Source organism: Rhinoraja longicauda, chromosome 26 (assembly GCF_053455715.1).
Source record: "Rhinoraja longicauda isolate Sanriku21f chromosome 26, sRhiLon1.1, whole genome shotgun sequence".
Taxonomy (NCBI): Eukaryota; Metazoa; Chordata; class Chondrichthyes; order Rajiformes; family Arhynchobatidae; genus Rhinoraja; species Rhinoraja longicauda.
In genome coordinates this window covers 24,032,094-24,049,424 of record NC_135978.1, presented here as the reverse complement: position 1 = coordinate 24,049,424, position 17,331 = coordinate 24,032,094, and the positions used below count along the sequence as shown (strand labels likewise).

At 42.0% G+C, this 17,331-nt stretch overlaps 1 protein-coding gene across 2 annotated transcripts in view; it reads right to left on the bottom strand.

Annotated features, from left to right (window-relative positions):
* The window catches only part of rnft1 (ring finger protein, transmembrane 1), a 30,674-nt gene extending 15,934 nt beyond the window's left edge, over positions 1-14,740 (bottom strand). Inside the window, exons 1-5 of one of the 2 annotated variants that reach the window (XM_078422191.1) lie at positions 14,609-14,740; positions 10,913-11,400; positions 6,589-6,665; positions 5,225-5,325; positions 2,934-3,087 (exon numbers count right to left, since the gene is read on the bottom strand). In XM_078422191.1, the coding sequence (XP_078278317.1) occupies positions 2,934-3,087; positions 5,225-5,325; positions 6,589-6,665; positions 10,913-11,400; positions 14,609-14,634 (846 nt within the window). In that variant the 5' untranslated portion in view covers positions 14,635-14,740. Of the gene's footprint in view, positions 1-2,933; positions 3,088-5,224; positions 5,326-6,588; positions 6,666-10,912; positions 11,401-14,549 lie in introns of both variants that reach the window. The other variant, XM_078422192.1, reaches the window with a different exon arrangement.
* Between the last annotated feature and the right edge of the window lie 2,591 nt (positions 14,741-17,331).

Sequence of the window (17,331 nt, the reverse complement as noted above, 5' to 3'; positions counted from 1 at the left end):
CTGCCTGCCCCGCCGAGTTACTCCAGCATTTGGTGTCTATCTTCGGTGTAAACCAGCATCTGCAATTCCTTCCTACACTTTTGAAGAGGTGGCATCTGTTGCTCTTTTAATGGGCAAATGCCTGTACAACATCAAGTTTGTGAACACCAAGCTGACATGGAAAGGGTAAGTTTCCAAAAGCCTTTTACAAACAATAGTTGCAACATAAGTTCTATGAATAAGTTATGAATAAGATAGCTGAACATGTACATTCAAAATAATCAAAGCTTTCTCCACAAACTATGTTGAAGTTTTAGAATGAGGAGCTTGTGCATGAAAATAGTCTCTATGTTCACTGTTTTCATTCTAATAGAGCAGCAACCAAGAATCATCAGAGAGGTAAAGTAATTCTTAAACTGGACAAAACAAAATATGAATGTCATCTGATATCCTAATACAAGAAGGCATTTCCCTTCCTCATATCCTTGTACAAATATCTTCCAGATTTTTGCCTGTTAAAAATATCTATTTAGGCTGAGCCAGATTCCTGCCCGAGAATCTCTCCTGGTTTGAAAGCCATGATACTGAAAACATCTTGGAAACCAATCATTCAACCATATCATAGAGTGGCCCTTACAGTTTCTCACTTTTGTGCTGTGAATTTAAGGACACAACAAAATACTTTTAAGTGTTGTTAAATTGATTATTTTAAAATAGATTTTTCTATAAGTTACCTGTACATAGTTGGAAATATTTAAAAGCCAACTGCTCTCTAAATTGCCATAGGTCAGAGGTTGCCAAGTGAATTTCTCACTCTTGAATGTCATGGCTAAACAGTGGAACATAAATATCAGGCTCAGCTGCAGCACAAACAGTGTCACGAATAAGCTAACAAAGTCCTTGGGAAGCATTGTTGTAGCTCTGGTGTTAACATATCAGGCTTAGTATCAGCTTCGGTTCTCCATCCTCAGTCATGACATAACAATTACAAATAAATGTGGTTTGCATTGTGAAGTCACATAGTTCTCTTGAGCAAAAATAGAGATCCATAGACAGGATAATAACATTAATTCCTGCTGCTGGCCAACATTCTCAAATTGTAGCTAACTTCATAACTGTCCCATTTCTTTCATGTGAGTCCTCACAATTTAAGACAAAGATGACATCACATTCCTGCTCAACCCCTATGCCCTTCAACTCCCTTCTAGTTTAAATTTCTATTAATGTCCACCTTAAGTATTTTTAATGATTCCACCTCCAGAGGATTCTGCAGTACATGTCCAAACATTCATGGCAATCGATGGAAATAAATCAGAGGCAATACAAGGAAGCACAATGTGATATTTCAGTTATTTCTTTTAAATTACTTTGCAAACATTTCTAAACACCTGTTTTCACTTTTTTATTATGGGGTATTGTGTGTAGATTGATGATTAAAAAAATTAATTTAATCCATTTTAAAATAAGGCTGTAACGTGGCAAAATGTGGAAAAAGTGAAGGGGTCTGAATACTTTCTGAATGCACTGTAGACAGGAATAAGCCGTTTGATGTATGTGCAGTCAAATCAGTTCCACATCTTTTCCTTCCAGTCACAGAAGACGCAACTTCGGTCCTAATATCTAGTCAGATTTGTACAGCATAGAAACAGGCCATTCGGCCCTCCAAGATGAGCTCGTCAATTGCATTCAAAACTGGCTTCAAGGAAGGCAAAGGATAATTAGAGAATTGTTTCTTGATTGGAGGACTGTGACCTCTTGATTGGAGGATGCCGCAGAGGTTGGTGCTAGGTCCACTGTTGTTTGTAATGTACATTAACAATTTAGATGACAATGTAAATAAATCTGTAAGTAAATTTGCAGATGACACCAAAATTGTTGGTATCATGGTCAGTGAGAAGGATAAGTTTATAATAGGATCTTGATCAGTTGAGAAAATGAAATTTAACTAATAAGTGTAAAGTGTTATACTTTGGTATGTCAAGTCAAGGTAGGATTTGCACAGTAAATGTAGACCCTGGAGAGTGTTGTAGATAAAGAGATCTGGTAGTCTTGGTGCCTGGTTCCCTGGAAGTGGCGATTCAAGCAGATAGGTTGGCGAAGATGGCGTTTGATACACTTGCCTTCATTGGAAAGGGTATTGAGTACAAAACTAGGGACATCATGATGCAGTTGTACAAGTCATTGGTAAGACAACACAACGGAGTACTATGTGCAGTTCTCTCCACCCAGCTCTAAGAAGGATATCATTAAGTTGGAAAAGGTACAGAAAAGATTCATCAGGGTGTTACCTGGCCTTGTGGGCTTAACGTATAGGTTGGAATGTTTTCTTTGTAATGTAAACGGTTGAGGGGGTGACCTTATTAGGGTGTAAGAGCATGCAGTTGGCTTCATGAATCAAGTGAATGCTCAGTATTTTTCCTAGGGTAGAGGATTCTAAAACTCATGAGCATAGGCATAAGATGAGAGGGGAGAAATTTAAGAGGAATCTCAGAGCAACTTTATCATTCAGAGGAAAGCCCGTATCTGGAATGAGCTGTCAAAGGAAGCTCATTACAAATGACATTTGGACAATATGGATAGAAATGGATTAGAAGGATATAAGCTTAATGGGAATAGACCAGAATGCAAACTTGGTTGGCCTGGGCACGGCCTGTTTCCATGCTGTATAGCTATACCTCCGTGTATGTTCAACCGTCAAGCCTATCTATTCAAATTTGCCTGCATTCATTCAATGTCCCTCAATACTCATTCAACTATATCCCCTGATGCCTCTTAGTTGATAATACTTTTCTTGCCTTCCTCCTTTGGCAGTACACCCCAGATACTATCTGTTGTGTGAAAAATTTACTCAAAGAATTTAAAACTTCCAAGCAGAAGTTGCTGACTTTAAAAAGTGGATGTGTTTCCTGATTCAGACTCTACTTTCAAACTCAGATTGTTGCCAATAAACTTACCCTTGATTTGAATGACATCACTGATAAAGGCACCAATAGGATAAGGCACTTGAATCCCATAGAAAGAAACTTCAATGTGAAGTCTGCAATTCCCACGATCCACAGTGCATCCCAAAATCCAATAGGATTGACATTGGTATGAAGAAAAATTAAGCTATAAAGGGAAAGAAGCAAAAAAAATTCAAACGATATCTGCACCGAACTTGCAAGTTAAACGTATTAAAGAATAATTTGGTTGTTTGTTTGGATAGATAGAACCTCAAAGCAGTAACACTGGTATTTACAAACCCGGACTCCACACATGGTTATTAAGCCACATACAAAATAGCCATCAGAATGTGGGCCCCACTGGGTACATTTCCCCCCCACATTTTCCCTGTACATCAACTGCTTCCCAGGAATGTATTCAAGAAACAAAGCTGGTCTTTATGTCTTGTTTTCACCAATGAGAAATTATCTCATGGCTTGGATCTTACTAAGAAATGCTTGCAGTACTCCATGGAAACATCTGCACCTTAGTTCAAGCAGTTGCACATTTTGGAATTCCAGCAGAAATGCACAATTTCTAAAAAAAAATAGATGAGTTGTCAGCCATTTCCCTGATGCACTTATGGAGCAGGGTTCTGGTGGGACGCCCAGATTTATGCTGGGGAACTGTCTCTTGGATCACAAGCCCATTCAGTTCAGTTCAGTTTATTGTCAACTGTGAAAAGCTTTTGTCGCGTGCTATCCAGTCAGCGGAAAGACAATACATGATTACAAATGAGCCATTTACAGTGTATAGATATATAAGGGAATAAGGTTTAGTGCAAGGTAATGCAAATAAAGTCCAATCAAAGATTGTCCGAGGGTCACCATAAGGTAGATAGTGGTTCACGACTGCTCTCTAGTTGTGGTAGGATGATTCAGTTGCCTGATAACAGCTGGGAAGAAGCTGTTTCTGAATCTGGAGGTGTGCATTTTTACATTTCTCACCCCAGTTCATTTGAATGGGGATGGTAGGTTTGTGGGGAAGAAAGTGAATGTAACATGCTTATATCATTTTCTTTAAACTTGTTACATCTGAAATAATTATTTCACAATGTGGTTTGGTTGCTTTGTTTTATCAATACATTTAAATTTCTTTTGTGATTATTGTTAGATATTTCTGAAGGTTTTGTAAGAGATTGGGCCATGCTGCCAGTCACGCACTTGAATCCATTACCCCGTGAGAATGCAATTCTGCCTTACAGATTCAATCAAAAGGAACGGGCAACATTGGTGGTGAGTTCATGTCCATAAAATATGGATTAATGGCTGAAACTATTTTGTTGAGCACTCTTCACCACCCCCCGCCCTCTGCATTCACAGATGCAGGCGTGTGAGCGAGGTAAAAAAAAAGAGGAAAAGAGCCGAGCGCTTGCAACGGGGGTCAAAAAAATTGAAAATTTACACATAAAAATTACCAGTTTCAAGCCTCTTTTAGTGCATTTCAAAAACAGACATTACAAAATAATGTGAATATGTCACTGTACACTAATAACATTTTGAAGTTAATTCGCACATTAATTGATAATCAGCCCAAAAAGGTGGTAATTGGCTTTTCTGCTGTTTTATATTTTAACCATGTCTTAATTAATTTAGTTATATAATCTTGCACTTAAATTTAATATTTACTCATTACAGTTCCACCACTGATTTTCTGGCACTCTTGGTTCCAGAGCTTTGCTGGTTTATCCAGCAGGCCAAGGAAGCCGGCTATGGCCAGACCCCTGGCCACAGGTTGCAAATTCAACCCACCGATCGGCCATGGAAGTCCCGATGTGGTAGAGATTGGCTGCCTTGCCCAGCCTAGGTGCCACATTTTCGGGTAGACTTCCAGGACGCGCGGGGGGGGGTTCTGGTATTCATTACAAGTCTATACATTGTTTATTTATTTTTCTTTCTTTATTTCGATCCGATTTCTCCGTTTATTTGGCAAAATGAAAAACGCGGAAACCATCCAAAAAGCGCTGAAAATGGATTTTTAAAACGCGGAAATCCACAGAAAATTCACATGCCTGCAGATGCTGCCTAGCCCACTGAGTTCCTCCAGCAGCTTGTTCTTTGCCCCACTATTATTCATTGCTGGCCATATCTATGCTTCTAACTTTTAATTTTACCTCAGTACATGTGATTATAAACTAAACTTTCAAATTCCCGATTTTATTGTTGCCCAGAATAAACTCATTATTTGTACCACTAATCACAACTACCCACACGTTCAAAGATTTCGCCAACTTCTTTCTCCCTCATGTTTCTATGAAACGTACCTGTAGAAGAGTGACTGAGACTGGAAAGTGTCATAGAGGAGAAAGGTGGAGGCAGTTAGAAACCCAAGTAACCAGCCACACTCTAATACAGAGCGGCGCTCCTAAAATAAAAAATTGTCATATTCAGTATATTATTAAATTCAAGAATATTATCAGTGATCACAGGAAATCTCAAAACATACAACACTCCCAAAATAGATCAGATTCTGTATCATCCTTAAATAAGAAACCATCCTGCACTCAAATTTAACATCCTGCATCCAACACCTCCCTCCCTTTTCTTGATCGAACCATCTCCATCTCAGGAGATAGACTATTGACTGACGTCTATTATAAACCAACTGACTCCCATAATTATCTAAACTACACTTCTTCCCACCCTGCCTCCTGCAAAGACTCTATCCCTTACACCCAATTCCTTCATCTACGCTGCATCTGCGCCCAAGATGAGGTATTCCACACCAGGACATCCGAGGCACCCTGCAGCTCTGCTCTTGCTCCCATGCCCCCTAGTCACAACAGGGACAGTCCCCTTAGTCCTTGCCTTTCGCCACATCAGCTGTTGCATACAACACATAATCTTCCAACAGTTTCACCACTGGGATCCCACCATTAGTCACATCTTCCCATCTCCACCCCTTTCCGCCTTCCGAAGATTCCGTTCCCTCTGCAACTCCCTCGTTAAATCATCCCTTCCCACCCAAACCACCCTGTCCCCAGGTACCTTCCCCTGCAAACGCAGGAGATGCTACACCTATCCCTATACATCCTCTCCTCCATCCCACCCCCACCTTAGTCATTGTACTAGTTTCATTGTCGTCCTGGAGAGTTTAATTGCCTAACTCGTATTCACTGAGCCAACAGCTAACAATGGCCTGTTTTCTTTATCATTACTTTTTTGCATATCTTTCATTCATTTGTTCCATATCACCCTTTATATCTTTCTTGTTTCCCTTTCCCCTGACTGTCTGAAGAAGGGTTTTGACCCGAAATGTCACCTTCTCTCCAGAGATGCTATCTGACCTGCTGAGTTACTCCAGCTTTTTGTGTCTATCTTTGGTTTAAACCAGCATCTACAGTTCATTCCTACACAAGAAAGCATCTCCCACTGATTAAGATAGGGAAAGTAGTTATTCAGTCCATTGGGTCCATGTTAGATTCCACTAAACCTATTCCAATTTATTAATCCACAGTGGGGCACCCACATCTGAATTTTTGTTAGTGTATCTAGCACGTAAATGAGTATGGAGCTGATTAATAACCACTGATGCAAGAATACTTTGAAACCCAGTGAAGTGCCAATATAATTCAAAGCCATCAGGGAGGAAAAAAATAAGATTGTATTTAAAGAAAAAGAAACCTACCTGTAGGAAGACCTGATTTATAATTATCTTGTTTGCATAAAGGGAAGTTATCCACAGTCCAGCACCAACTGCAATACCTAATAAAATGACAAACAGTTGTGATTGTCTATCGTGGAATTTTATTAGTAAAATGAAAAGGTAAGAATGCAGTTGAATTGTGATGTAAATACAATCATTCCGATATTTGGATACTCGGACATTCCTACTTACTGTGCTTAATATTCTATTTTATATGCATTTTATCGTAAATCACTGCCGCCCGCCTGCTCAGGTGGATGATCAAAGCACTATATAAAGCAAATTCTCCAAAGTGAACCATCCAATATTTATTCTTCTTATCAACAGCCCTTAAAGTAGGGTCATCATTATAGTCATTTGTGGGACTCACATTTGTGATAACCCCTGACAGCACCCATCACTTGTCAGCATTTTTGATAATAGAAACATGGAAAATAGGTGCAGATGTAGGCCATTCGGCCCTTTGAGCCAGCACCTCCATTCAATATGATCACCCAGAATCAGTACCCTGTTCCTGCTTTCTCCCCATATCCCTCGATTTCGTTAGCCCTAAGAGCTATATCTAACTCTCTCTTGAATACATCCAGTGAATTGGCCTCCACTGCCTTCTATAACAGAGAATTCCACAGATTCCCAACTCTCTGGCTGAAAAGGTTTATCCTCATCTTAGTCCTAAATGGCCTACACCTCATTCTTACACTGTGACTCCTGGTTCTGGACGCCCCCCAACATAGGGAAAAACATTTCTGCATCTAGCCTGTTCAATCCCTTTTTATATGTTTCTATAAGATCCCGTCTCATCCTTCTAAATTCCAGTGAATATAAACCCAGTTGATCCATTCTTCCATCATATGTCAGTCCCACCATCCCTGGAATTAACCTGGTGAACCTACGCTGCACTCCCTCAATAGCAAGAATGTCCTTCCTCAAATTATGAGACCAACACTGCACACAATACTCCAGGTGCGGTCTCAGCAGGGCCCTATGCAATTGTAGTGGGACCTCCTTGCTCCTATACTCAAATCCACTATGAAGGCCAATATGCCATTAGTTTTCTTCACTGCCTGCGGTACCTGCGTTTCAGTGACTGATGTACAAGGACACCTCAGTCTCATTGCACCTCCCCTTTTCCTAATCTGACACCATTCAGATAATAATCTGCCTTCTATAGAAACTTTAATGAGAAACTTGCAAATTTGATTGGAATTATAAAATCCATGCTGGAGAGATTGCCTGCATCTAATGCATGACTGTGAGCCATTTTATTGGCTGGTGTTTAAGTGAAGGCACATATGTATTTGGATGGTGTGTGACTTTTGTGGCAAATTTGTAGATTGTGATATTTTTCATGCACCTGCTGCTCTTCTCCTGGAGGAGGCTGAATATTTGAAAGATGCCATCAAAGAAGCCCTGCCAAGTTGCTTTGTAAATGGTTCACATTGCATGGAGAGAATAGATGTTTTAATATGGGGGATGGCATGTCAATCAGAATGTGTGGTTTGGCATGTTTCAGGAGATCTGCACTGGTGAATGTTGCAAGTTTGAACAAATTAGTTACTAGAAATAGATTCAGCAACGATCAAAACTACTATCTAAAGTCAGCCGAATTCACACCATTTGCCCTTTAAAAAAAAAGGCAGACCTCATCTCAGACATCAGAATTATACAGCAGCCTTGCAGATCAGTATATCAAAAATGTAGGTTAATGGCTCCTGGTGCAATGATCCAGCAATTCTGCATCTGCAGACTTGGACGACCAACACTGTATAGAAGGTAGACACAAAATGCTGGAGTAACTCAGCGGGACAGGCAGCATCTCTGGAGAGAATGGGTGACGTTTCAGGTCGAGACCCTTCTTCACACTGATGTTAGGGAAGTGGGCGGGACAGAGATAGAATGTAGTTGGAGACAGTCAGACTGGTGGGAGAACTGGGAAGGGGGAGGGGATTGAGACACAGGGAAAGCAAGGGCTATTTGAAGTTGCAGAAGTCAATGTTCATACCGCTGGGGTGTAAGCTACCCAAGCAAAATATGAGTGCTGTTCCTCCAATTTGCACTGGGCCTCACTCTGACAGTGACAGAAAGGTCAGATTGGGAATGGGAGGGGGAGTTAAAGTGCTGAGCAACCAGGAGATCAAGTAGGTTAAGGCGGACTGAGCGGAGGTGTTCAGCGAAACGATCGCCGAGCCTGCACTTGCTCTCGCCGATGTACAGAAGTTGACCCTGGGAATAGCAGATACAGTAAATGAGGTTGGAGGAGGTGCAAGTGAACCTCTGCCTCACCTGAAAAGACTGTTGGGGTTCTTGGGGGGAGGTAAAGGGACAGGTGTTGCATCTCCTGCAGTTGCAGAGGAAAGTACCTGGGGAGGGGGTGGTTTGGGTGGGAAGGGACAAGTTGACCAGGGAGTTTCGGTCTCTGCGGAAAGCAAAAAGGGGTGGAGATGGGAAGATGGGGTCAGTAGTGGGATCCCGTTGGAGGTGGCGAAAGTGTTGGAGGATTATATGCTGTATGCGACTGCTGATGGGGTAGATGGCGAGGACAAGGGGGCCTCTGTCCTTGTTGCGAAAGGGGGGAGGGGGAGCAAGAGTGGAGCTCGAGGAGACCCCAGTGAGAGCCGCATCTATAATGAAAGAGTGGAACCCCTGTTTACTAAAGAATGAGAACATCTCCTATGATCTAGTATGGAAAACCTCATCCTAGGCGCAGATGCGATGTAGACGAAGGAATTGGGAGTAGGGGATAGTTTTTCCAGGAAGCAGGGTGGGAAGAAATGTAGTCTAGATAGTTATGGGAGTCGGTAGGTTTGTAGTCGACGTCGGTCAATAGTCTGTCTCCTATGATGGAGATGGTAAGATCCAGAAACGGTAGGGGGATGTCGGAGAAGGTCCAAGTGAATTTGAGTGCAGGATGGAAATTAGTCGTGTAGTTGATGAAGTCAGTGAGTTCTGCATGGGTGCAGGAGGCAGCACCGATGCAGTCGTCAATGTAGTGGAGGTAGAGTTCGGGGATAGGGTCAGTGTACACCTGTAATAGTGATTGTTCGATGTACCCTACAAACAGGCAGGCATAAATGGGGCCCATGCGAGTGCCCATGGCTACGCCTTGGATTTGGAGGAAGTGGGAGGAGTCGAAGGGTAAGGACCAGCTCTGCTAGGCGGAGGAGAGTTAGTAGGCGGAAATTGGCTGGTTCTGCAGTCAATGAAGAAACGGAGGGCTTTGGGGGGCATGGAGGTGTAGAGTGATTGGACCACCAAGGTAAAGATGAGGAAGTGTGAGCCTGGAAAACAGAAGTATAGACTTGCATATGAAGTATAGCCAGCTACGAAGATTAAGTTGTACCAAGCTGCCATTTAACAGCACTCCAGCAAAAGATAAAGTGGGGAAAAGTCATTTGGATTACATCTCTTTCACAGTAAAACAAGTTTGCTGTAATGACACCTGTTGGTATTCCACATGTAGATTGTACCTATTCATACCATTTATTTGAATATTTCTATGACTGTAATGCAAACTCCATTAAGTTTAAGGAGCACTATTTCCATTCAAGAATGTCAACAAGACACACAGACCCAAAAAGTATGCACAGAAACCAAAAAGGCCTTGCAGTGCCAGAGACCCGGATTTGGTTCTGACCTCTGGTGCTGACTGCGTAGTCTGCATGTTCTCCCTGTGACTCTGTGGGTTTCCTCTGGGTGCACCGGTTTCCTCCCACATGCTGAAGATGTGTGGGTTTGTAGGTTAATAGGCCTCAAAATTGCCCCTAATGTGTAGGGAGCAATGAGAAAGTGGGATAACATAGAACTAATGTGAAGGGGGGGGTTAAGAATGAATGGTCGGCTTGGACTTGGTGGGGCTGTATCTTTCAATCAAAGAATACATACAAACTCACTGCCCATCTCGCAAACAATGGTCATTTTATTAGTCAATCCTCTGAGGCCTCACTACTCAAGTTCTCTCTGTTCAGGAAACATCAGCCTGTGCTAAACTCAAATCCTGCATCCACTAATGAATGTGAAAAGACTTACCAGTCAAGCAGATTATGTCAGCAAATTTAGAATATTGAACTAGAGTTATTAATGGTCAGGTAGGCTTACTTCCCATGAATAATTGTGGAAGTTCCTGAATATTAAAACCTTTATTTTAATTTAAAAAACAGAATTCTGTGGGAGCCCCCACCAAATTATCTCCCTCCAGAGGTGATATAGAACGATATTTAGAATCTCATGGATGCAGAATAAAAGATTTCAATGTGACATTCCGTGTTCTTTTACAAATGTTAATGTGCTCATGAAATACTTCTCATACCTAGTGCATGTTGAAAAATCAGTTTGGCACAAATGATGACAATAAATGGGAGACTCTTCTGAAGCCAAAGGAAGAGGTACCGGAGTTCCGAGATTGAGCCTGAGTTGAGTTCCCTTTCATCCAGTTCAGACCTTTCTCCTGCAGGACCCTCCGTTCTGGCATGAGAATGCAAGTGAGAGTGCAAGTGCGAATGAGAAGAGTTTGCATGCTGGGGTCCTGCTCCAAGTCGCCTGCTCTGGTCTTCAGATGCATCCATTTGAATTTGAACAACTTCTTTGGAATGATGTGACACACTCTCTGAAGTCCCAACAAATAAGTCAGGATGCGAAGTTGTACTTTCCCCTGTGGTTTCAGTTAGTGGCTGCACATGGGGTTGGCTGATACCAGTGTGCACAGTAACAAATTCGTTCTGCATGTCAGGCCCTACCAACCGGCTGTTCAGAATCTCAGGCCTGTGTGGTATTCCAGAATTATGGCTCGAATGTCTCCTATCAAGTTAAAAATAAAATGTTAGTTTCATCAAATGGGAATAATTGCAGAGAAAGTACTCTGAATAAGCTGCCAGCTTTCATGTTCTTGCATTACTGCTGCCTACATTTTCACACAAATTGTTTCCAGGGAGTGTGAGGGATACCTCAGACATGGCTTGTCTTGACCATATTCATTAAAAAAAGTTCCCATCAACAATGGCCTACTCCTGCACCTATTGTCTATTAGGCTCTTGAAATGCCTAAACCTAACTGCAGATAGACACAAAAACTGGAGTAACTTAGCAGGACAGGCAGCATCTCTGGAGAGAAGGAATGGGTGATGATTCGGGTCGATACCCTTCTTCAGATTGGTTAGGGGTAAGGGAAATGAGATATATAGACGGTAATGTGGTGATAAAGAACAATGTGCAAAAAAAAGTAATGATGATAAAGGAAATAGGCCATTGTAAGCTGTTTGTAGGGTGAAAATGAGAAGCTAGTGCGACTTGGGTGGGGGAGGGATAGAGAGAGAGGAAATTCAGGGGATACCTGAAGTGAGAGAAATCATTATTCATACCACTGGGCTGCAAGCAAAATATGAGATGCTGTTCCTCCAATTTGCGTTTAGCATCACTCTGACAATGGAGGAGACCGAGGACAGAAAGGTCTGTGTAGGAGAGTGTAGTAAAGTGTAGTAAAGTGTCCAGCATCCAGGAGATCAGGCAGGTTCAGGCGGGCTGAGCAAAGGTGTTCTGCAAAATAATCGCCCAGTCTGTGTTTGGTCTCGCCGATGTATAAGAGTCCACATCTTGAACAATGGATACAGTAGATGAGGTTGGAGGAGGTGCAAGTGAACCTCTGCCTAACCTGAAAGGACTGTCAGGGTTCCTGGGCAGAGTCAAGGGAGGAGGTATGGCGACAGGTGTTGCGTCTTCTGTGGTTGTAGGGGAAGGTACCTGGGGCGGGGGTGGGAAGGGATGAGTTAACCAGGGAGTTGGAGGGAACGGTCTCTACGGAAGGCGGAAAGGGGTGGAGATGGGAAAATGTGGCTAGTGGTGAGATCCTGTTGGAGGTGGTGGAAATTTTGGATTATGTGTTGTATTTGAACAGTTGATGGGGTGGAAGGCAAGGACTAGGGGGACTCTGTCTCTGTTGTGACTAGGGAGAGGGGGAGCAAGGGCGGAGCTGTGGGGTACCTAGGAGACACGAGTGGTGACCTCCTCTATGATGGGAGAGGAGAACCCCCGTTCCCTAAAGAATGAGGATATCTCGGATCTTCTAGTATGGAACACCTCATCTTGGGCGCAGATGCGGCGTAGTTAGAGGAATTGAGAGTAGGGGATAGTCCAACTGCAACCTGACCTCAGCAACGATCTACCATGGACTTTGTTTAGGTTGCACAATGTACTTTGGTTTGCATTATTGTTGTCTGGTTACCTAGTAACACTGATAATTTATATTATTGTTTATTGTATATTTATCCCTTGTGTTGTTGCATTAATGTGCATGTAAAGCTACAGAAAATAATCGCATTATTCCATTCCAGGTCAATTAAGCACTCTTTACTCAACCATTAACAAGAAGCTCACCCTATGCAGTACCTTGTATATGACATCAATAAATGTTATTTCTCTTTAAGCAAGGGTTCCTCTATAACAGTTAAGAAACAAGGCAGGGTCCTCACCACATAGACACCAGAGCCAAGAAAGCCACCAATGCCTCGACTTCCTCTGATGTCTATGAAAATTCAGCATGTGTCCAATGACTCTTAAGCATCCTACCCAGATGCATCACAGATTGGTATGGCAACTGCTCTGCCTGAGATGCAAGAAAATGCAGTGGTGTGAACGCAGTCCGGTCCACATGCAAATTAACCTCCCCGCTTCAACTTCATCGATACTTAAAAGAGACAATATAATCAAGCACCATTCACCCGATGGTTCAACCTCTCATCTGTCCTCTCCCATGAGGCAGAAGATACAAAAGCTACTCCGTCCCTATTGTTATCAGACACATGATTGATCTCACATATGCTCAGGACAAATTTCCAAATCTTCCAATCTACCTCTTGGCAGTGGTAATATTTTGTTTTGCACTATTTTGCCTTTTATACTACCTGATACAGTTATGTGGTATTATATGTTGAGATAGCATACCTGGAGAGGATAAACTTCAAGTACAATGTTAGATTGGAGTAAAGGGGGCAAAGACACATAACAAGAGATAAGTGGAGGAAGGAACTGCAGATGCTGGTTTACGCCGAAGATCGACAAAATGCTGGAGTAACTCAGCAGGACTGGCAGCATCCCTGGAGAGAAGGAATAAGTGACTTCATCTGAAGAAAGGGTCTCGACACGAAACGTCACCCATTCCCTCTGACAAGAGATAAGATTCGATCATTACAAATTTAAAGAGGATCAGTAGAGACACTTCCAGTTACAGAAATAAAGAGCCACGAGCTTTCTGAACGGAACCAAGCAGGTTATGATCGGGAACTCATCCAACAAGGGGGTTTCGGTTTCGACTCGAAACGTCACTTTTCTCCAGAGATGCTGCCTGACCCGCTGAAATATTCCAACTTTTTTTTGTCTATCTTTAGTTCTAAAGGGGACTTGCTTAAGAATTTGACGGAGCATAACGTGGTAATTGGGCGACAGCTGGAATGAGAACTTTTTGAGTTTGTTCTAGAAAGTGGGGACATTGACTCCAGCGGAATAGCGTCCCCCGGGGCCTGCAGTCAACGTACATTTTAAAGGCGAACACCACAAGCATCACATCATGTACTCACATCATATCATATCATATATATACAGCCGGAAACAGGCCTTTTCGGCCCACCAAGTCCGTGCCGCCCAGCGATCCCCGTACATTAACACTATCCTACACCCACTAGGGACAATTTTTACATTTACCCAGCCAATTAACCTACATACCTGTACGTCTTTGGAGTGTGGGAGGAAACCGAAGATCTCGGAGAAAACCCACGCAGGTCACGGGGAGAACGTACAAACTCCTTACAGTGCAGTACCCGTAGTCAGGATCGAACCTGAGTCTCCGGCGCTGCATTCGCTGCAAAGCAGCAACTCTACCGCTGCGCTACCGTGCCGCCCAAAACAACAAAAAAACAACAACAAAAAAGCTGGTTGATTTCCACAACACAAACAAACCTAAAATGACGGTCAACTGCTTCTTCATGCCGTCACTGCCAAGGTATTGCGTTAATTACCTGTCATTCTGAGGCCAGAGTTTCATGCTGGCGAGAGCCCAGCACCCGCCGCCTTCCTCAACCCCCAGCAGCCATTTCCTCGGCCGCGGTCACAAACCGCCTCACAGCAGGTCATAGGTTAAAGGTGACACCTAAAGCCTTAATAAATTACATGTACGCCTTTGAAAAGCACAACAACACGCAGTCTACGGAATTCGGGTTCGATTTGGATGAATAATAGTGCTTTCTCTATATTTAGTACATGAAAAAAAAAGTACTTCTATTGCATCCGACGCAATGACGCTCGACGTCGCCCCGTTGCTCTAGCAACGGGAGCAGTGATCAGGTAAACTCTGGACATTTTGGCACCAGACCCAGAGGTTTTGTTATTAAATTAACATACTTTGTTGATATGTCTTCCAACATCAATTTTCCTGTGGGCTTTTTAATGCTATATTGTTACAATGCCAGTCCATAGGTTTAACGGTATAAAGCCTACTTCTACAATCTAACAAGAAAGTTGTACTTTTTTATAGACCCGGTAACTTCGTCAGGATGTCACAAAATACTTAACAAGCAGTGAGGTTTTGTTATGAAGTATGATTGTGGTTAGTGTATGGGCAATGCAGCAGCAATTGTGTGCCTGAGAAGAACCCACAAACTGTCATATTTGATAGTTAATCTGATAATTAAGGGAACAACATTGGGATCTTTTGTGGATACCCAAGAGAGTATTTTGACATTGTGTCTGAAATCGAGCATCTCCAAAATTAGCTCTCTCTCAAACCTACACTGGAGAGCTACACTGTATTTTTGTGGTCAGTTCTGTGCTGTGGGACTTGATCCCACAACCTTCTTACTCAGATGCAAGACTGCTACCAACTGAACCACAGCTGCCAAATAATGCCTTGCTGAGTGAATGTTGCGGTTTCAGAAATTTCTGATGAAAAGTTATACACTGCAAAATGTCATAACGTGCCATTTTAATCCTTGTATTTTTTTGTGTTTAATTACTTCCACCCTCGCTTTTCCAATTCTCCTCCCTATGTCTGCAATGTCTTTCAGCTCCCCAAGATCTCAGTGCTCTTCAGTTCTGATTGCTACTGCTTCATCGATTTCCTTTATTCCACTGTTGGCTGCCTTGCCTTCAACTAACTAAGCAATAAATTCCAATGCTTAAGACTCTCCGCATCTTCTACCTTATTTTAGCTATTCCTTAAAATCTATCATTTTGACTCTGCTTTGCTCATTTTATAGAATTGTGGAATGATTAATGCACAGAAGGCCATTTAGCCTATTTAGCATATTCTGTCCATACCAGCTTTCAATCATTTTATGTGACGTGTCATATCATATCATATCATATATATACAGCCGGAAACAGGCCTTTTCGGCCCACCAAGTCCGTGCCGCCCAGCGATCCCCGCACATTAACACTATCCCACACCCACTAGGGACAATTTTTACCTTTACCCAGCCAATTAACCTACATACCTGTACGTCTTTGGAGTGTGGGAGGAAACCGAAGATCTCGGAGAAAACCCACGCAGGTCACGGGGAGAACGTACAAACTCCTTACAGTGCAGCACCCGTAGTCAGGATCGAACCTGAGTCTCCGGCGCTGCATTCGCTGTAAAGCAGCAACTCTACCGCTGCGCTATTAAATTGCGTTTAATTAAAGTTTTTTGTGAAGCACGTTAGATCATTTTACTTTGTTATTGACACTTATATGATGCAAAGTCCTATTCTATTTCCAGCAACATTTGTCTCCTAATGGATAACTCTTTTTAACTATTAAGAGTTAATAGAGTAAAATATTAAGAGATTTTACTCTATTAAAATATCTCTTAATAAAAAGATATTTGACACTATTATTCAGAGTAAGAAGGCAACTTGTTGTACCATTGAAAAGCTCCCAACGATTTTTCTAAAATATCCTTTTACTTATTCTCTCCATCTCTCCCAATCCTCTCTCTCCTCCCCTACCCAAACAAAGACTTCAGCTCCATGCTTGGCTTTGATTTCACTGGCAAGTGTGCATGATGATTGAGTTGAAATATCCAGGTCAATCCATTCTATTGGAATATATTGCAGCAGATATTGCAAATACAATTTTTATTTCCTTTCATTACGCTATTTATAGTCTCACTATTCTGACATCCCCTCTGAGCTCAATTTATTCAGCACAGAGAACAGATTAAATCTGAGATCCTCCTCTTTTCTAAAGATGCAACATTAGAAAGTAGGAAAGCCGGAAAAAAAATCTGTCACTGAAGTTGTTGTAAAGGCTTTCATTTAAGATCTTTTTGATTTCATATTAGCAGCCAAATGGTGTTAAAATTTAGAGTGTAGTTATCTAGTTCCAAGGTAATTAAATTTCTCAGAATGTAACCTATGATGTTTATGGTCTGTTTTACAATTCTCGTCTTTATTTTCAAAACGTCCCTTGAATGCATAATCTCTGAACCCTTCTTCCAATTCTTGCATTTTATACATTTCACATTCTATTATTAGTGCCCAGCTGTCCTGACACAAACAATCAAATATATTTCCTAAATTTCTATGCCTGTCTCCAACTGTCTCATCCCTTAAAAGGCATCTTAAAATCTACCGCATGCTGGTCTTAATATCATCTTGCATGGATCAAGATCAAATTTTGTCTGATAGTGCTCTGATAAAGTATCTTGGAATGTTTTCAGGCACTAAAGGTAATTGAGCAAAGCTGAACTATTCCATGGATCCCA